Below are 22089 nucleotides of genomic sequence, written 5' to 3' on the forward strand. Positions count from 1 at the left end.
ACAGTTACCACAGTTACTTACCTTCTGATAACAGTAATAACATTTTGACATCAATTGCATATAAGTTTCTACACCATTTTTCCAGGACAGATAAATTTATCCAGCTATATTCACAAAATTCATAAACAAAGAAGCCAAGAAAAAATAATTCTGTATACTGCATTGTTGCCTCAGATGAGTCAGAGAAATAATATATGCCTCCAAGTTGGTTTAACAGGTATAGTCTAAATCTGATACTATCATTGCTGGAAGGCCTGTAAATGGGACTGCAGTTTGATCACACATCTTTTCAAGAAGGAATTGGCAACATATGGTAAACAAACAAAAAAAGAGAATATTCTAGCTATTAAGTTGCTGCCATACAGTAAAACTGATGCTGCAAGAACACAATTGTAAAATGCCAGTCTTGTTTATTACAAATTCAGTTGCACAGCTTCTCATGAAACATTTGCTCTTGCAACCAAGATGATCTCTCTGGTAATTTCATTCCAACATTTCTTTTGTTTTAGGAAAGCTCATAAAGCATGCAGTCCTAGAGTATCATATTATTAACACCACAGTCTTTTATTTCTACCAAAAAAGTAATACCCACCTATTAATTTCCTTTTCTTGAAATACAGTTGCAACAATGATTTCTGATTTCATATTAAAAAAAAATAAAACTTGAAAAAATGAATATTGAATACAAAATAAACTGCTCTTCTGTTCACTAGTTCTGGTGCAGTCAAGGTTATATATATATATATACAGAACAAAGCCTAGAAATTACTGTGATTTTAAGAGACTTTTATAGACACTGTCAAAATACATGATATGCATAAAATGAACTGAATACACAAAGAACTCCATTCTACCTAGAAAGATAAGTGTTTCATGTGTAAACAAAGCTGAAACACAGCCTCAAGAATATAAAATTAAAATTGTACTTCAGTTTAAATATTTCTCACACAGACAGTCTGCAAACCAGATTACATGTACTCTGCTCTTTGTTCTGCCATTTATTTGCTTTCTGACTTCTTAATTTTTTTTTAAATAAATGAAACAGTTACAGTGCTTTTCTTTCATGTAGAACACAGCCTGGTTGTGCGAACTTTAAAAGAAAGTATAACAGAAGTTCCAAATATCATCAGAGATACACTCCATTTCAGCAAGTTCTATAAAAACAAGAGCCCAATCCTGAGAAATACTATATACTTGCAGTGAGTTTATTGCCACTGAGACCAGCAGCATGCAGGGAGCATCTCATTCCTCTCAGAAATGGAAACCAAATACTTTTTATTGCTTGGACCAATTGCTGGAACTCTGAGACCTGGTCTTTTTAATGCAAGAGGGAGTTTTGTCATTGTTGTTGAACTGCATAGTTCGGTGGGGGGGAAAAAAGCAGCATACACTTTTCCAATTGAAAAGGTGACTTACATATAACATCTTATATAAATTTTTGTCCAAATGTTAAGAGGTGTTCAAAATCACCTTAAGACACTCAAGAACAGTAAAGAACGTTATGGAGGCACAACATAAAAATCCACACTAGTAGAAAAATGGCCTAGGAGAAAAATCTCTAGCAAATCTGAAGTCATCCAACTCTCCCTGCTGACAGGCATAGCCGGTTTTCCTTCAAGAAAAACGTGTCAAAGTGAACTGGACCTAAATGTCTGTTCTTTGTAATCATGATGAATTGTAAAGGTTCTAGAAAGAGAGGCGAAAGGAAGAACATAATTCTGGTTAAAGCCTTGGACAAGCTTTCTACTCACAGCTCAGGATTCCACTGTGAATTTGTACACACCTAGCTTGTATACACTTGAAGCATGCTTCAAGTCCTGTCTAAAAGAGGTGTTTTATCATATGTCACAACTTCTATGAACAATATATTAAATAAGAAGTTGTGAGATGATTAGTTACTATTTTCATCTACCCCATGCAGAAAAAAAGAGACAATACCTAAATGTATGTCAAAATGGTAACCTGCATCTAATTTGACCTGCATTTCAAGAGCTTATCTAATCACTTAACAATAGTAAAAGGAAAATTAAATAAGATTTATTACTTAAAAAAGTCGTGAGCCTAGGTGAAATGAGATAGAATTAATGATTTTATCTAGGACACACATTATAAATGCTAAACAATGAAAATAATCATTTGGAATGAGCGTGTTTATTCTTTGTTAACCAACATGTTGTCCTCAGGGTTTTGCAAATGAGTAGCTGATTATTTACATACCATCAATCAGTCATCAGCTGTAGTCAAGGCATCAGTCATATTTGTCTAATATATTTCTAGCCCAGAAAAGATGTTACAGTAAAACACTGTCTATCACTGAATATCTGATATCTCCAAATATATAAAGACATTCAGATACATTTTAAAAAAATTATATTTCAGCAGTTTATTAATATAGCTACAATAAGCAAATCATTAAAATGACAAAAAATGGCAAGAGGAGTAGCATTATTTGTTTAACTCTATTCAGCTATTTTCCTTTAGCAGAAATTCTTCCTATTGGTATTATGTGGGTATACCTAAATATTGTATGTGCACTCCAGACAGTTTATTATTCAACTCAAAACCAACACTTAATTCATGGACATCTTTTGCCCAAATTCTGATGTATTGGTAACCTGTTAAGGCCTAAGGAGTGCATCTAATTGCATCCAATGAAGCCAAATTAATGCTCCTCCCCACTGCCCCCTCTCTCCCATGGACGTGATGTTTGCAATGATTACAGGTCCCAGTACATGAAAGACGTACAAGTTCTAGCACGAACACTTAAATCATTAAAACAGAAATAGAGAGTCAACAGGTCTAAGTTTTATTTATTGTTCTTTCACTGTCTCATTGAGACGCTGCTGGACAAGGCAGTCTTTCCTTCTCTATCTAAAGTCTCTTTTCAAAACAGAAAATATCAATATACACCTTACATATACAAGCAACTACTTTCCTAAACAGAAGTTACTACAGAAATTAAATGTTAGATGGAAACATGGCACATTATTTGTTAGCAATTGGTGGACAAAATGTTGAGCGTGGAAGCAAAAGGGCAGACCACCCTAGATATTTTATAGTTTTACTTTATGTTTCATGGTATTATAATTAATGACATTGTCAGAATCAATTAGACAAATATAGAAGTGATGGATCACTCAACCTCAGAATGTTTACTGCTGCGACTAACTGATTCAACATTAAAGCTTTAACTTTTTTTAGTTTTTATTTTTGGCTTAAACCTCTAAACCTATGAAACCAAATAAAAGTAAGCAGTGTTAAACACTTCACTACACAGTTATTTTTCAAGTACATATTTTAAAAAAAAACACCTAAAAACCAAACAAAACCTCCTTTTTAGACTGACAGCCATCAAAGGATTTTGTGTATTTAAAAGAAAAAAGTTACCAGTGCAAATCAGAGAATCCAAACTAAGAATGACTAAGAATCATATGAAATCATTCATAGACATACCTGCATGTTAGTACTATTCTTTCTTAACAAGACAGACGTAGTCTAGTAACCTGAAAGCCAGAACAAAACAACCCCAAAACACTAAACCAACCGAGTCACTGTAACAGTAAGTAACTGGAACTTTTGTAAACAAAATTTACTTTAAAACCTCAAAATATGAGCTGCTGTAGGACTTAAGCCCTGATGTGAAGCCTAAGGAAGAACCCTAAAAGTAGAAGGAGGCTGTGGGCTCAGCACTGAAATATCCTTAAAATCCCACCACGATGCTTTCTGCACTTCTGTATTTGCAAATACAGATTTGCTGGTTCACGACTTTTACAGATTATTGCTACAATCAAATTCTTTGCTCAACAACTTGTCAAATACTTTTCCTTCAAGAAGAAATGGGAATGGAGAACTAATTAAAAAGTTTTAAGAAATACAGATCCAAGATCCATGTCCCAGTACATTGCTTGTTCTACATACTCTGGGTGGATCACGACAAATAAAACAAGCACCATCATTATGTAATAACCTGCAATTATTTTTATGGCTATTGAATTCCATTCTTCCTATGCAATACATAAAATGCAAATGTAAAGCAATAGTACAAATTACAAGCCCTAACAAGGCAGTAAATCTGAACCAAGTCACGCAACATAACGTGTCTATAAACTTTCCCACCAGATGCAAAAAAGGCTTTTACTTTTCAGCAGCTTTTCTTTTAGACTTATTTTTCTTATTTTTTGAGGAAATTAATGAAAATTGCCCCTTTTTCTAGTCATCTCTGAACAGCAAATTAGTAGTTCTATCAAATTAGAGAAAAATTCACAGAAATTGAGATGAATATCCTAAGCTTTATCAGTAGATGTGGTGGTCCTTTCCTTTACTATTGCATTATAAAAATAAAATGTTTAAATATAAAATAACTGTCGTCAGAAATACAGTTGATTGGAGATTATGATTCACATTAAGATCATAACCTATAAAAATCATCAGCTGTGCAGAATGAGCTGTTCCAGTTGACAGATCTTATTAACAAAATCTTCCAATAAATTACAGAAAAAGCTGATTTAAAAAAATTGCTTTTGGCTTTCAGCATATGGAGTTTAAGGTGCTCCTGACACTAACATGTCTTACGTGGTTTTAGTGACTAGATACTACAAACAAATCATGTTGTTGTGGAAAAGTTGTACTAATAAAATTTAGTGAGAATGAAGGAAATTGATCAGTTTACAGAATTCAAATATAACATGTTCTGATTATAAAATATACCTTTATAGAGAGCTTTGCTTCCCTTGGCTTGTGGGCAGAAGATATTAAGAATAAACTCATGAAAGGACGACTAATTAAATTATAGTGTCTATAAGTATTTCTGAAGCTTCACTGTGCTATAGCAGTTATCACTTTACTCTTAACTCTCCAGTGTCACAATCAGTAGACAAAGCAAGAGGGCTGATCAGTTCTGGAAAACTCTGTAAGGTTAATAACACAACTACAGTGGTAAGACTAGCCAAGGAGCACAATACAGTGGAATACGTAAGATCTTATAGCAATAACTGAAATATCTTGGGGGGGGAGGGGGGAAGCCAAAACAAAACCCTCAAACCTTTACAGCTGACAAATCTTATGTTTTTTTAAGCTATAACAAAAAACTAGACTCTTAAAATACTCACTCACCAAAAAAAGTCATTATTTTTCTGATTCCACAGGTGCCAGAAACATTTCACGACACGAAGACCTTTCTTTTTTTCCTCCCATTTTATTTTTGGTCTCAGTCAATATGTAAGCTCCACTGCCTGGAGTTTTGCAAGCTTCTGGCACCCAGCTGCTCCTCTGACACTGGCCAGCATATCGAAGTAAAGGAACACATCTCACTAGTACCCCATTTAGTACTTTTCAATGAAAAAAGTGGACAGCTAAAGGAAACTGCAGATTCCTGGGCACAGGATGAAATGAGAGACAAGTATCAATGACATCTCTTATTGATAAATGTCTTCTGTGCACACAGCTTACATTTATTTTCACAGCCTCTAAATCATGCAATTTACTGGCTTCAGCTACTACAAACTATACTGTTTAGAATATTGCCAGTACTAACCTGCACAGACCCACTTCTAATCTATAATCTCAATGGCTCATTATAATTGTGTGTAATAAAGTTTGGCTTTAAACTAAGAAACCCAGACAATTTTTGATGATCCAATATTCTGTTTAAGTAATTTAATGCTGGTACAATAAGCAATCTAGTGAATATCATACTGTCATCCACCTTTAAAATTTAAACTATTTGATTCGAATGCTTGCATACATCTCAAGATAAGGAATACATTATGGAATACAATTCAGGAAGTTAATTAGTGCCTCTGTCACTAAGTCTTAAGTATAATATTAATAGCAATCTGTATATTAGCTTAAAGGATCTCTATGGGAAGCATGGTCCAAGTATTGTTAACTACAAGAACTATGCATTATTTCAGGATTATCTATCAGCCTTATAAACTTCCAGGTTTTCCTGTTGGTAAAAGAGGTAAAACGACATGTGGCACCACAAGCTTCATATGGTATACAAGTTCATCATTCTATCCAATAAAGAAGTTATAAATATATCATGGAACACAGTCAAACAGTATATACTGCACAGTGTCCTATGCTTCTTTGAGATGTAGCAGCCCAGCATAGAACAAAACATAGAACAAATTCTTGCCATTGAATCTGTGACCTTAAGACACTATACAGCGGGTTTTAGTTACCCAACTACAAACAAAATCAAATGAAGTTTAAAAGCAAAAGAAACTATTATTCTTTTTCAGAATATTTAGCTCAGTTTCTTAAATAGCATTAGTACTACTTTTTATACCAGCATATATTTTTGTTTTGGTACTTGCAGCAATTTAACACAAATCTTCAATGCTATCAAATAAATCAAAATGCTAAATCACAACTGTATAGAAACTGGCCTGGAAAAAAAAATTAATTTGACCCTTCATAATACACTTTTGTTTGTTCTCTACTATAGCTGATTACTCAAACATACACAAGCATTGCAGTCTTTTCATAGTACTTGGAACTTGGTCTACATGGTAAACAAAAGTTGCATTGAAGTCTTTTAAGAGACTTCCAAATGATGAAATCACCGTAAGGAAAAAAACACAAATATGTTCTTATCTTTCAATTTGAACTTCAGGATAAACCTTTTCCATTGACAGTCTTAACACAACTGTTTGGCCTCTGGCAATGTGTCTAGACAATGTCTGTTATTTGTTTCAGTTCTAAAAGATATGCACTAAATACAATGGTCATCACAAAAAAAAAAGCTTCCCAGAAGAAACAGGTTTGCATTGAATATCGCCTTTACACTTGAATAGAAAAAGTTACTGAAAGGTTGCTGGTCACAGAATCATGGCTATATTGGTCCTGATATTAGCTAATCACCAGGACACCCAAACAGGTACATACAAATAGGAAATGAAGGTGGTGTTAATCAGGGAACATCTTACTTAGTCAAAACCTAAAAACCCCCATATAAATAAGAAAAAAATTACTTAAATATCTTGTTTTCAACAGCGTCACTGACAACATACTCTCAAGTTCACTCATACTGTGCAATCATACTACAGTCACATAATCCAGTACAATTTGTAAATTGCTGAGCTAAAGATTTTTAATGATTTGTCATTATGACTAAACACATGCCCCTAGCTGACAAAAACTACAAAGAATGAACGTACCCAGGTGGCCAAGTCGGTCAATGGCACCCTGACTTTTATCAGAAATAGCATGGCCCAGCAGGACCAGGACAGTGACTGTCCCCCTGTATTTGGCACTGGTGAGGCCTCACCTCAAGTCCTGCGTCCCTTTCCGGGCCTCTCACTACAAGGAAGACATTGAGGTGCTTGAGCATGTTCAGAGAAGGACAACTGAGCTGGTGAAGGGTCTGGAGCCCAAGTCCTGTGAGCAGGGGATGAGGGAGCCGAGGTTGTTTAGTTTGGAGAAATTGAGGCTCAAGGAGGACCCTTATCGCTCTCTACAAGTACCTGAAAGGAAGCTGTAGCCAGGTGGGGCTTGGCCTCTTCTCCCAAGTAACATGTGAAAGGAGCAAAGGAAATGGCCTCAAATTGTACCAGAGGAGGTTTAGATTGGACATTAGAAAAAATTTCTTCACTGAAGCAGTGACTAGGCGTTGGAACAGGCTGCCCAGGGAAGTGGTGAAGTCACCACCCCTGGAAGTTTTCAATTGATGTGTAGATGCGGCACTTACGGACACCGGACACCGTTTAGTGGTGAACTTGGCACTGCTGGGTTAACAGTTGGAACTCAATGATCTTAGAAGTCTTTTCCAACCTAAACAATTCTGTGATTACATGAAAATTTGGAAGCTTAGCATTGTAGATACTAAGCCTATTACTCTCATTACTGTGGCATACGCAGTATCTGTACAGAGGCAGAAATGTGAACTAGAGACTGGCTCTCAAAACCAGTATGTAAATACTTCCATTTATAAAATATGGTGGTGAAAATTAAAAATGTTGCAACCAATAGAATTTAAGTCAAAACAAATGTGCTGATTAAAAATCCAACTACAAAAAAGGGAAAGGGAAAGTATAATAGCAAACAGATACAGATGAAAGGATTTTCCTGAGCCAAAGCCAAATTCTTTTCAAGCAGGAGAACCTTAATGAAAGACTTATCATAATGAACTCTGCAGTAGTTTGAGCCACCAGCTTGATTCTGCACTTGTTTCAACACTTAGAATTTTCACTTATGTCAAATAGATTTGGGTAAGAATACAATGTAAAATGGACACAAAGGTCCACATTCAGGTTAAAACCTTTGCATTAAGGTGTATCCAAAAGAAAAATAACAAAAGGGTATCTTTTCCTGAATGTGCTTTTTAAGTGAAAACCAACAGTTCTTTTTGAAGAGTTCTTTAACACGAAATATAAAGAATGATATTTTTGCTTTCAAATGTGAAGAAATATGCCAAGAAAAGTTATCAAAAAAGACTTATCTGCTGCAAATATTCCAAGTTATTATTTAGTTTTCAACTGAAGAATTTTTACTGGAGTTTGAGGTTTCAAAAAAAAGAGACAGTGTACTCTGCATCACTCTTGTAATCATTCTCACTTTTAATATACTCAGCTATTTCCCTTAAAATGCACATACACTTGAACTCAATTTTAAATTTAGTGCAGTGAATACCTGGCAAATTCACCTCTCCAGTCCACAACAATCCAACTTACGCCACACCTTAAAAATTTTATTCTTTATAGGGAGAGTCCTCTCACCACCATCAGTACAAAGTTGACGGCATAAGATCTTATGATTCCAGAGTGTATTCTCAACAACCCCAAAGATTTTGTAACACTACACTGATCTCACAGCTTATAACCTCAAACCTGAGTATTCGCTTATGATACAAAGCTTTACAGTCACACTTGTAGTTTGATTACCTCCTGACATTAATAAAGATTTCAGAAGAGCATTACAAATCACTGGGGTACTAGGAGTGACTGATTAGGTAAAAATAATGGTCTTTAAATATTTCACCAGGTTTTAACATAAGTAGTATTAATTAAACATCAAAAAAAGATATTAGAGAGCATAACACAGGTTTGAACTGTGGAAATCATTATAGAGAAGCTACTGCATGTTATAAGGTTGGCTACAGACTAGAATATAATTCAAACGCATTAAATTCTGCAGTAAAACATTAAGCTGTTAATACACTAACAGTCTTCAATTATTGATTGCTCTTCCACCTTTCAGAGTGATATATTAACAATTATTTCCACTGCATCAGTAGATGCTCTGTCAATCATGTACCATAATTCAGCAGGTGGTATCGAAACCAGCATAACTGGCAGACATGATTTTATTGCAATACATTAAAGATCTATTTATGTCAAAACTCTCATGCAAAAAAAAAAAGAAGATATGGACAGCTTAAAAAAAAAATCTGATTTTTTTTCTGAATAGTTTTATGAATTTGGAATAGTCAGAGCATAATTATTTCAACCACATCTGAATAGCTCTGATTCTACCTGCTTTTATGCTGTTTATGTTGTTGTCATATGAAGTGACATTCATACAGCTGATAATGTCAGAATATAGGAAACTAAAGGCAGCAGGGGTGTAAGATCCACTGCCTGCTACAGAGCACACTCTGTCATAATTCATTCTGGAGCCTGAGTCAAACCATTCTTCTGCTGTCAACAAACACTGGTGAAATAAGACAATATTTCTTCTCCTGTTGCTACTCACTCAGACTACATATCACCTTCCTACTACAGACAGCTAGCCTGTCAGTATGCATAGTAGAAGCCTGACTAAGAAAGCTAAGGATTTCATCAGTACATTGTCCATCAAGAAGGATCTGCTGTTGTAAAACTCCAGGCTATTACATAGAAAAAAATCCATTAATTTTAAACCCCCAAAAGCTAAGGCATTAGGATTTTAGAAATGTCAAATAAAGGTAGACTGGGAAACTTCGATTGTGCTACCTGCTGTTCATATCTCTTCACATCACACTATATATGTATGCCAGATAAATACATGTTTTCCTTCAGACTAATGAATCACTCAGTACTCAGGATGAACAAACCTCCAGGAAGCAGTTGTGGAGCGCTAATGACTTATCCACAGTACATCAACCTTGTTTAAAGAAGGTAGAAGATGTTTAGTGAACGTGATAGGGAATTACAGTAGGGAGGAGTATGCTGTCATGCATTAAAACATTACTCTTTAGGAACAACAGCAGAATCCGTTTCTATCACAGGGTTTCTACGTGATGACAGTTACTTACGTATGTCGTACACCACCTGCCAACCCCCAAGTTTCCCCAGAGGCTGAAGAGAGGTACAAGACAGTCCTGTGACTGAAGTTAATCAACATAATGCTTATGCACTTGTCCTGAAATTCTTGACCCATTTAAAATTGTTCTTGGAAAATACAGCACTTGGGAGTTCTGGCAGGTGCAGACAGAGTAGTTCACATTATACATTCTCAGTCTCCTTTTTTCAACAGTGTCTTTCAGAAGCAAATCACAGATATCCTTCAGTCCAAGAGAACTGTTCCTGCATCCTGCTTCTTAACACCAACCTTCCCAAAAAGGCTTTGGCCCGTCAGACCCTCTTATGTCTGACTGGAAACATTTCCATCAAGTCAGAAGAAAAGGCCCTGATGAAAGACAGCAGCTGGGAGAAGAGATGCTGCTATGAATACAGGAACAAACTGAAAATATCTGGATGCTCTTGAGAAAGTTAGGAGTGGCTCATTACTCAAACAGAAAACATCCTAGAGAAGGTAGCAAGATCATAGGATACCTATTTCAGACTGCAACCAAAAATTTCAGTCAAATTATAGTTGTGCCTACATTTACTTCCATGGTTTGTAGCTCAAGACATCTTATTTGGAGAAACACTGAAGAAGCACAATTGTGATTTAACAATAGTTGAAGACAGTTCTAACAATAAGATGAAGAGGAGGTAATGGGATCCACACTGACATTTTCATCTCAACACAGTGGTTGCTAAAGAATAAGTTGCTGTTACTCTTTGCAAATATTTAAAAGTAAAAAGCTGAGTAAGAAGGCAGACACACAGTTTAAAGGAAAGATGGATGTTGGCAAAATCAACTGACTCAAACCTTGTCTGCAGTGGAAGTTCTGGCCCTTCATTCTGACAGTTGTGATAGAGAAGAAACAGATCTCTTACTGTGTTCTCTGAATGTAGTAACATTGACCTTATGATAGGCTTCCACAGCAGCTGCTTGAAAGAGAGGCTGTTCCTGTGCTGTGAAAACCACTTATTTCAAATTATTCCATGTTGGTAGTTTGTCAAAAGTTGGTGTGTTTTTTTTCTTCCCTTCTCCTCTTAGCAAAGAAATAAATACTTTTTTCCCCTGACTCACAAATGTACCCTGTAGTCTTACTTTTGAAAGTATCTGGTCAAATTTGTGTTCATTGTAAACAATGAAGCAAAGTAATTATTGAAGCTTTCAGTTAAAGTCACCAGCATTTGCTTTCACTCCCCGTTAAGAAATGGTATATTTAGTTTGCTTTTCTGCTTCTACTTTTAAGACTACTGGTACAACTGAGACTGTTCATTGAAAAACACAGCATTTACATGTCATGAAATTCCACAGACTCATATAAAAGATTTTATTTGTTTATTCCCCAAGATAATAATATCTTGCATAGTGTGTAAAAACCCAGAACGTCTGCATTGCAGTTCATCTTCTACAACAACCTAAATCCTGCAAGGTCCTTCATAGGTATATATTGACTACTTGGAAAAGTGGCACATAAAACAACAGTATGTCCAACATCACCTCTCCAAAACATAATTCAACCATATGTAGAAACAGTGGACTTACAAACTCTAAGAAAGCAGGAAGGTGGGAAAGTCAAAATAGTTACTAAGAAGATTTCAATAATTCATACTCTCATAAATACTGTCAACCTGGACTTTCATTTTACCTTGAGAAGGTATGTAGGAATATTGCTGAAATCAACAGGCAACTTCAAGAGGAAGCGAGCTGAGAATTCTCCAGTCTGTGGAAAGAAGGTAACACTAATGAGATCTGGTGGCTAAAACAGAACTACAAATGTTCTGATGAAAAATGAGTAAGAGCTCATACCAAACAGAAGGGCTGAGATTTAAAACAAAGCTGCTGAATAGAATTACTGAAGAGGAAAAAAAAATTACAGATTTCATAGGTGTTACACGACAAAACACCTTAAAAACCATAAAACACCATTGCCAGTAAGTCAACAGCAAAAAGTAGTTAGAACAAAATAATGTGCACGACAAATATCAGACTATACTTTGTACCACCCTAAATATAGATGTATCTTGGCTGTACTGATTTCCGGACAAAGGTCTGGCGGGACCTGCAAATAGTCTGAAAGCAAAGCTAAAATCCTGACAAATTTTTAAGAGTATATAGATATAACAGAGGCACCTTTACAAACACTGCAGATATACATAAGAGAATTTGTGTTGAGAAAGGTGAGAATGTATCAGGTGTCGTTTGAATAAACATAAAGAACTGAATTAGAAGGTTATAAACAATTTCAAAATTATGTAACTCTCAACACCTTGACAACTGTTTATCGAAAATTTGCCAAGTGTCCCCTACACATTGCTCTTTTTTTATGAATAAAGTGTATGCAAAGGAAATGGAAAGGATTTCCTTTCTGTTTCATATACTTCCTTAAAACCAGACTTTGACCACCTGGTTATGAAGCAACGAAGTTGACTGTTTTTTAAAAACAAATGCCTGCCTGATTTCCTTCATATTAGTTTTTTGTTATCTCTATTTTTTGTTCAATAAAGCAGCCACATAGCAGCTATATTTGTTCAGTAGGCTGAATTGGCAGCAAAGAAAGCGTTAAACATTGATTTTATGCAGTTAAATACAAAAAATTGGGAAAACTTGAGACAAGTTAGCAAAACTCTTTAACACTGCCCTATTTTTGACATACACATGCTACTTAGTTACATGTTGACATACAATTTTTAAAAAACAGCACTCCATTTTAACAAGCAAAGGGACAAATCAAAGCTGCATGAAAATTCAGCATTTGCTCTACCACAGTAACACATATACACTACTTTGCTATTTCCTGAACATAGCCGTCTGCACCTAATTTTCATTTTAATATTTTAAATATTTTCCATAGCGAGAAATAAAATACAGATGTCAGATAGATACCTTTCGGGCCACTGCCTTACTACATGTAGTAGATGCCATCACAAGAACACCACACAGCTATGAGGACAGCTTGCCAAAGGCTAAACTCCTTAAGAGGAAAGCATTCAAAGTGTCCTGTACTGGTACCAAAAACCTGTCATATGGTTTTGCAAAACAATCAGTACTCTTGCCTTCCCTGTTCATTAGCTGTGCTCATCCATAAACTGCTTTGAGCTCAGCATAACGGACAACATGAAGGTTGTCACTGGTCATATACTACCAGACCACAAGCCTCTGTAATGATGGACCACATCAAATGCTATTCATACTGATTCAGAAAGGAATTGGCCGAACAAAACCCTGAAGGAAATCAGCTTGCCGATGCAGAAGCCTTTCTGAGAAAGTACTGGAGGTCAAAGCCAATGGAAACTGCCTTTCCAAAATGAATAGTAAGCTGCTAAGCAGGGCAGCTGAGGAATATAAGTGATTGTTTGCTCAGCACATTATTTTCTGTGGTACTGACATGAAACAAAACTGAGAAGGAAAAAATTCCTTCATTTATGTTATGACTAAATTAAGCAAAGATTTCACCCCAAGCAAGTAAGCACATATATAGAGAGATGCTGTATTAGGCAGATACAGAATAAGCAATGTTAATGTCAGTGCCAATTCGTTTCTTGGTCTATCTACCAGGCATGAACTAGAGATAACTCATTCTACCTTCAAGTCACTAAACAAGAAAAAAACAAGACCTGGAACGTAATCAAAATCTTTCCAATGGTACCCTTTCAAGTTATAAAATTTGCCAGAAGGGTTTGTGTGATGCTGGACTGTAATCCACCCTGCTGCCAGTCAGCTCAGAACTGCCCTTAAAATTTGTCCCTGGTAGTCACACGAGACAGGCAAAGAAATCGCTCACAGAAACACTATGTAACAAGAAGTGAGTGTATATTAAATTCCAACTCTGAAACCTTTCCTGATGATACTACTTGTGAGGACAGATTACTAATGCTAGATTACTTATTCATGCAGAAAAATCACTGACTTCTTGTACACATAAAACATGAGGACTGCTATGGTGACAGTCAAGGTGCTTGCTTTTTGTTCAGAGTGAAATGGATATTATATACAGCGCTTCTCTTCTGGACTTACAAAAATGCCACACAACATTTCCCATAAAATCCAGAATTTTTTCTGGTAAAATACGGAGTCTGATGAACTGGGATAGCCTTTCAGTTTAGGTTTTTTATGTCATTCGATCAAGATTATTTTGCTTAGTATTACTTCCAAGAGTGTTCTGGCCAGACAGGGAGCAGGCCCTGTCCATGGTGCTCGCCTACCCATCCCCAACCAGCTGGATCCAGACATCAGTCAAGAAAGATGAATTTCTGGCTACAGCACTGAGAAATTAGGTATTTAATGTGCTCCTGCACCGACTGGTACTGTGCCAGCATGAAGCTACTAGGCTAAATAATAGTTTGCCTATTTGTCATAGATCTAGGAGATCACTTCAGGAAATTAGATATAATGGAACAAAGGTATAAAAGCGAATTTCTGTTCCATTTTAGTACACAGTGCTAAATTCAGGCCTCCTCTCCCAAGTTGTTTTAACTCACACACCTAAGATGATTGCTTTTATAATACTTTTATTTCAGAAATCTGCTGAACAACTATCGATTCCTGATTGACATCAACAACATGAATTTCAATGACTTCTAGGAGAGGAGATAATGGGCAGTTTACCTCCTGCTTTTTGAAAAAACGCTCCCAATTTACCAATCCTCAAGGCTAACAAAAAAGTTGCAAAGGACAGGAAGAAGAACTACACAAGTTAGTTTCATAGTTTTGTTTTAGGACACTAACAAACAAGCCTCTGTCATGTAGATACAGGACTCACAAGAATCTTACTGACAGAGAATGTAAACTTGGAAAACAAAGCATATGCTATGGAAACCTCCAAAATAGCTTTGCAATGATGAAAATTATTTGACTCAAAAAGTATTTAAGATTTATTTTATTGGAATACTTATAACTAAGACAGCATTTCAAATTTAAAAAAAAAAGTTCTTTATTCAGTCACCAAAGATTCAAAAGGCTTGAATAGATATGTCTTTCCTATGGAAAAAGGAGAAAAGCCCTAATTTTCTATCATCTTGAGGAGAATTTTTGCAGCTGGCAAAATCTATGATAAAATCTCAGTACAGTTTAGAAAGCCTTCTGTACTTCAATAAACCACTCTAATAAAATTTAGAGATGTAACAATTTGTTTGTGGTGCAAACTACAGAGAATAAAATTTATGAACAAATTAATTTTAATGAAATATTATGATATATAAACGTTAAAAAAAATCTGAATTTCTCTGATGAAGAAAATTTTACTTGGGTTAAAATAAAAATAGCTTAGATGACTTGTCTAAGGAAAGAAAAACAGATGAACGTAAGTAGTGTGAGTTGTAAAGAAAACATCCTTGCATCACCTGTAACTTAATGATGATTAAAGTGACACAAAGCTGAATTCCAGGTTCTGTTAACAGGAGTGCTGAATTTTCATCAATTTTCAGACTGCATCTATTTCAGAAGATATTGCTTCTGAAGGCCAGTTTATCTTACGAGTATGCCATTTCTGAAAGCAAGAGGGAAACACGTTCATCATAACCACCATTAGGTATTTCCTGACATATCTTACTCTAAACTTCCCATGATAAATATTTTACCAGTGGAAAAAAACCCTGATTTTTGCAAAGCTTACTCTGTGGCAGAGATCGATTAAGAAAACCCAAACAATTCACACACAAACCAAAACGTCTCCATTGCCAATGGCCTCATTTTAGAAGGCTGAGATGGCATACACAGAGTGTTTCTATACAGCACAGCACATTTCCCATGCAAGGGATATAACTTCAGGAAACAGACATGCCATTTTATTGTCTGACTGTCCTATGAATGCATGGCCCTACAAAGTCACTGCTCTAGCCCATCTTGCCTCCTTTTGCAGAAAATTAAGTTGGGTTAGTTTTTCCTCTCCAGTATAGGTTCCCAAAACTCCTCAGCTTAGACAAGTGCGAGAGAGATACTGTCAACTGCAGCTACCAACTAAATCAACTCAATCATAATGTATCATAACCACATCCTGACACATCCTACCCCTAAGCAGGCTGGTTGGCTGGCAGGGTGTCATACCAACACTGTTATTCTACCTTTCGAATCTTCAGAGCTAACTCAAACTTCCACATAACACTGTACAGGCTTTTCAACAGTTTCAAAGTTTTCATCTATAAATCAGACGAACGAACACCAGGTTCAAAAACAGTGGCTCACCTGGAAATCCGGTTCAACCAAGGTAATGGAATCACAGTAACATACAAAACAAGGGAGTATAGAAAATGATCTGGAGTAGAATAGAAGTTTTCTCCATTGGAAACAGAAAGTATGACAATCCACAATAAGAACTCAAGTTTTCCAAGGCAAGAGCTGTATTTGTTAAAAGCATTTTAGCTGAAATAATAGCTTACCCAGTTGTTTTTTTTGCCAGCATAGATTTCCATGTTTTCTCCATACTGGGGCTCTTCAAGTAACGTCTGATATTCAAACATGAGACGAGAGCTCTCACGTAATCGGCCACACTGAAATTGGTGATACTGCTGCACAAGCTCTTTCACAACAAGCAGGAGGCATTCAGGGTTTGAAGGATTCCAAGAAGCTAAATTCTGTTGAATTAGAAAAGAACGGAGATCAGAATTGTTTACGGCAACAGAAAGACAAGCAATCCCCCTTCTGTACGGATATGAGAGGCACATATGCACATGGGAGCTTTGTGACAAAGCTAAACCATAATATTGAATGGAAAGGTTCTACCATGTTTTAGAAGAAAACCAGGTGAAACAGCAAAAACTTAATGTCGAATAGGAGACCTACCATAAAACTGATAACAGGGCTACTACTAGGCATACATAGGTCTGAATTACCATTTTATTCTTTCCTAAAATTATACTGTTGCATCTGAGAACTTGAAAAGTTTGAATTAAATGATGACTGATATGAAACACACAAGCATTAGGTAAGCACACTCTGCACAGTAACTAATTACAAAAGCAGTCAACCAAGTGAACATGCCAAATTGATACCAACTGTAGAAACTGCTCTGCTTCACTATTCAAATAGTGGCTGTAGTATTCACAGTGATGGAGCAAACGGGTTCTCCTCTCTTGCCTCAACATTGTGATTTATTTCACCTTAACCATCTCTTCACCAGAGTTACCTTGACTCATCCCCTTAACACAAATGCCATCCAAACACACAAGTCTCTTCAACGTGCCTCGTGGAAATTTTTATTACAAGTTGACTGTATTTCAAGAAACACAACTACCAGAAATAAAAATGATAATACAATTAAGATAACTGTCAGTAGCACAGTAGCAATGTTATCACTCACTTTAACTACTCTTAACATTGGCTTGGACCAGTCTTCTGTGCACAGTAAGTTTTATTCAGGAAGGTATCTGACGTTACAAATCATGCCTAACATGACCCATGCATGCCTACATCTAGTTGACCTACGTGAAAGGCAGATGAGGACCCACCTATACTCTGTGCTCTTGGAGTGTGAGACAGTATTGATGCAAAAGTACTTAGGTCCTCATATGCTTCATTCATGGGTCCTCAAGAGGGTCTTCTTGATACAAGCTCAGAGCATGTTAATGTTGTCATGTGGCTTTTGGTAATTTTTGAGTATAAGCAAAATTAATCTGTATTTCATAGAATCACGGAATGGTTTGAGCTGGTAGGGACTTTAAAGATCATCTAGTTCAGGGGAGGGACGCATTCCACTAGACCATGTTTGCTCATCCAACCTGGCCTTCAACACTTCCAGGGATGGGGCATTCACAACTCCTCTGGGCAACCTGTCCCAGTGTCTCACCACACTCACAGTAAAGAATTTCTTCCTTATATCTAATCTTAACTTACCCTATTTCAGTTTAAAGCTGTTACTCCTTCTCCCACCATTCCATGCCCTTGTAAAAAGTCCCTCCCCAAGTCTCTTGAAGGCCCCTTTAGGTACTGGAAGGCTGTATACGACACAGACATTTGACAACAACTCATTCCAACAGGATTTTAAATTGCATGGATTGTACAGGGAACATTAAGAAACTCAGAACTGGCAAAGATGCCTGCATTTTACAATTAAGTGAAGATATAATAGCTTCACATACAATTTCTTATCTGTATCTGTAACTCAGTGGAGTTACAGACAGCATGTTACTTTTGTCCTGTAAGTTGCAGACATTTCATAAACAAATTATATGCATAATTTGCATTCTTCAGCAAGGACAAAAAAAAAAAAATCAATGGCCATGTTTTGCCTCTTCATTGAAAAAACTGCTTTGGTATGCAGCATTTTCTACAAGGAAAGGGCAGAAAATATTTCTGTACTTTGAAGTAGATATCTTAAGTCTGCCTTGTATTCAAACATACAAAAAATGGCATTTCTTAAGCGAGGTTACATAAATGAATGAACATGGATAAAACCATGTCCCCCACAATACACAAGCTATTTATATTTTGTGTAACACCAAAAGCAACAAATACAAGTGAATGGGTTGCATAGAGAAGTCATTGAGTCTCTGTTCTTGCTATCCTTGAACCTCTGCCTTTAGAAGTTACCACAGTGCCACAGACCGGACATTTGACCATGGCTTGACACAGAAGTACTCTGCTCCTCCCCCTCCTAGACAGCGGGAAGACCTATAAAACAGGAATATTATCAGTGCCATATCTTAAAAGGTAAACTACACTCCAGAGTAACTGGTGAAAGGGGAAGAAACTAACGTGTTTCATGTAAGTTCCTCAAATACATACTACAGAGTGACTGAAAGCCTTGTTCTGCCTTGTCTGCCATCTACAGCTGGTAAAAATTTATTCTCAACTTGAAAACATTTAAGCTTATCCGATTCCGTAAAATCCTAGAGAAAATCTGTCAGGTAGACAGCATCTTCTAGGAAACACATTTTCTGTCATGCAGTCTGAAACCAGACTGAGTATAACCTTAAATTTCCTGTTCCCAAGCTGCTGTTCAAATAAAGCATTTCCAGAAAGCCAGAGGATGTAATATGCCAGTATGTATTGATATCAGCCAGACAAGTGGGAATAACCTTTCCTCCTAATGACATTGGTATAACACAATAGAAATGTTCTGTCAAAGGAAATGACCAACAATATTTTAATAGCTGACCTAAATGCAACTGAACCTTTTGTTTTTTAAATAACGTTATACTACCTAACAAAAAAAGAGCAAGAGGAAATCCATTGTCAGTTTTGCAGCACAGAGCTAGAGTAGTGCTCTCTTCAAAGAATTCAAGAACACTGCATCAAAACTGCTTACTTTGTATTGCCTTAAAGCTACAGGAATTAAAATGAACGATTTGACTGTAGGGTCCTTACTAAACAGCTTTCATTCAGTAACTAAAGTTTCCAAGTACAAAGTGGTTATAAAAATAAATCACCTGGAGAAAAATTCAGCTACACACCCCATATACAACATATTCTCACTGATGAAAGAGTAAACATACAATGGCTACACAAATTTTCTGTAACACGAGTTCTAATTTATATAAATAATTTTTAGCTTTAGAATTTATTATTGTAGTGCTTGTTATTTGGCAATGGCCATTGTATTTCTACTCATTTTGCTAACTTTGCAGAAGGGTTGTTCTTTTCAGAAGACCTAAACTCATTAATTTTAACACAAACACTACTGAATACAATGCCATGTTTATGTATGAAATTTCTTTTTACATATCTTAGTGTACCTTATCTGCCCTAAGCATTAGGTTCATTCACTTGAAAATACTTCTAAACAATTTTACTGTGATCCAATTTCATCAGTATGTCAAAATATGTGCTACATTGTTCTCAGTTTCAAAGAGCACCTTCTTTAATCTTCCTTCTATTTTTGAAATCAAAGACAAAGTAAGCAACTACCTGTAACATATACATTGAAACCTAAGGTAGAATTTTGATGTTTGTCAAGTTTATCCCTTTTAGAGTGTCTTCACTGCTACAATTTCAGCATTATAAAGATTACTCCGAGAACACACAAGTATTTGTAACTTCAGATGATGAGAGTAGTGCCCCTGCAACAGGAAGCTGACCTCCTTTTTTAAAGGTAAAGGATCTTCTAAATAAGATTTTATTTAGTGATGCAGTACTGTATTCACTATTAGACTTGGGAAATCATTTTAATCAGCAAAATCTTAAACTAAAGGCTTTGGAGCAAAAAGAGTAGTAGCTTGTGCACTTCATTTTTTGATTGTTTGCCCGAAGGCTGCATTCCAGCCCTAGCCAATCCAGCTTTTTAAGAGATTGTATTTAAAAATATTTAAAGCATAAGAACAGAGTGAGCTACTGGTGTTTGTGTTCTACAGCTTCAAGTTCTGCTACAGAACTCCCATCTTCTATGAGAATTAAGTTCTGAATGCAACTTCTATATGAGGTTTAGTTGTTAGAACTTTAGAAAAACCTGGAAATACAACCACAGACAGATTGTTGAAGCCAACAAGGTATGAAAAACACAATTAAAGAAATAACCAGCAAATATGTATACAGAAAAAGACCTGTTGCTTTCTGTGGCTTCTATCAAAATCTCCTTCTGCCTTGCTCACAAATTTATACTTTCATATCATTTTACCAAAATCACATGCATGCTGAAAAGAGAGGGTTTTGTCTGAATTTGCCATAAAATTGTGATTTAAATGAATTTTATGTAAAAAATAATGAGCACAGGTACTGACAGACTAAGTTACATATTTTACTCAGTAAATCCTGCCTAATTGGAAATGAGATTTCTACAGACTTTCCAGAGAGTTAATCAAATATAACAGTCACTAATGCATTTAAAATAAAGAAATCCAGACTTGGATACAATTCCTTGCCTTGTTTGACAATAGGTATCTTTAAGTGCACTCTGCAGTGCAAACTCACTAAGTTACTCAATAGTTAGCCGGCCAGACTGAAACTGGCCCACTGTACAGCAATGTACAAGTATGAATCAATCCAAACTGTGCATCTGCAACTAGTTATGCATTCATGCTCATCTCATGTGAAGGTGTAATGCACATCTCAGATTGGTTATGACCATCTTTAATGTTACAACTCTTCCAGTGCATCACCAAAGAACTTACCTGTCATTTCTGAAGACACAGATGGAGGCTCAATTAAACAATTCTCTACTGTCTAGACACTGCTTGCATGTATCTCCATGATCTCCACTAAAACTAGGAGCAACTTCATGTTTCAGATCTTAATTTCAACATTTTAATTTTTAATTTCAATCTTTACTTACGGCTTTTGGCCTGCCCATACTGCAACTTGTGCAACTTCTATTTTCTAAAAAGATCAATTGTTGCCTCATCTTAGGAGATATTGTGGACACAAAAGCCTGGTAAAATGTCATCTGTGAAAAGTGGCTAATCCCTATTTTTCCAATTAGGGAATGAATTCAAAATGAGCACAGAATATGCTGAATTGGAAGGGACCCACAAGGATCATCGAGTCCAACTCTTGGCCCTGCACAGGACCATCCCCAAGAGTCACACCACATGCCTGAGAGTATCATTCAAACTCTTCTTGAACTCTGTCAGGCTTGATGCTCTAACCACTGCCCTGGGGAGCCTGTTCCAGTGCCCAGCCACCCTCCGGGTGAAGAACCTTTTTCTAATATCCAACCTAAACAGGAATAAATTCAAAATGGTCTACAGGAAAAGTAATGGAATGAGAACTTCCATATGATAGAGACCAGACTCCAAAAGCATCATTGCCCACACAGTTGTAGCTACTGTCATATAGAAGATGGCCAATAACAATCCCTGAGTAAGCAATTTAACATAAATAAGTTAAATATTCTTATCTGGCAGAAGTTTCCCTGGCAATAGCTGATTTTTTTTCTTATTGGACTAAGTTTCAAGA

The 22089-nt window shown here is 36.2% G+C and overlaps 1 protein-coding gene across 2 annotated transcripts in view; it reads right to left on the bottom strand.

Moving 5' to 3' along the window:
* The window catches only part of BABAM2 (BRISC and BRCA1 A complex member 2), a 172676-nt gene that overhangs the window by 104500 nt on the left and 46087 nt on the right, over positions 1-22089 (bottom strand). For both annotated transcript variants that reach the window (XM_064648436.1, XM_064648435.1), the window contains exons 5-6: positions 16641-16835; positions 11912-11986 (exon numbers count right to left, since the gene is read on the bottom strand). In XM_064648436.1, the coding sequence (XP_064504506.1) occupies positions 11912-11986; positions 16641-16835 (270 nt within the window). The remainder of the gene's footprint in view (positions 1-11911; positions 11987-16640; positions 16836-22089) is intronic.

The sequence above is a fragment of the Pseudopipra pipra genome, chromosome 3 (assembly GCF_036250125.1).
Source record: "Pseudopipra pipra isolate bDixPip1 chromosome 3, bDixPip1.hap1, whole genome shotgun sequence".
NCBI lineage: Eukaryota > Metazoa > Chordata > Aves > Passeriformes > Pipridae > Pseudopipra > Pseudopipra pipra.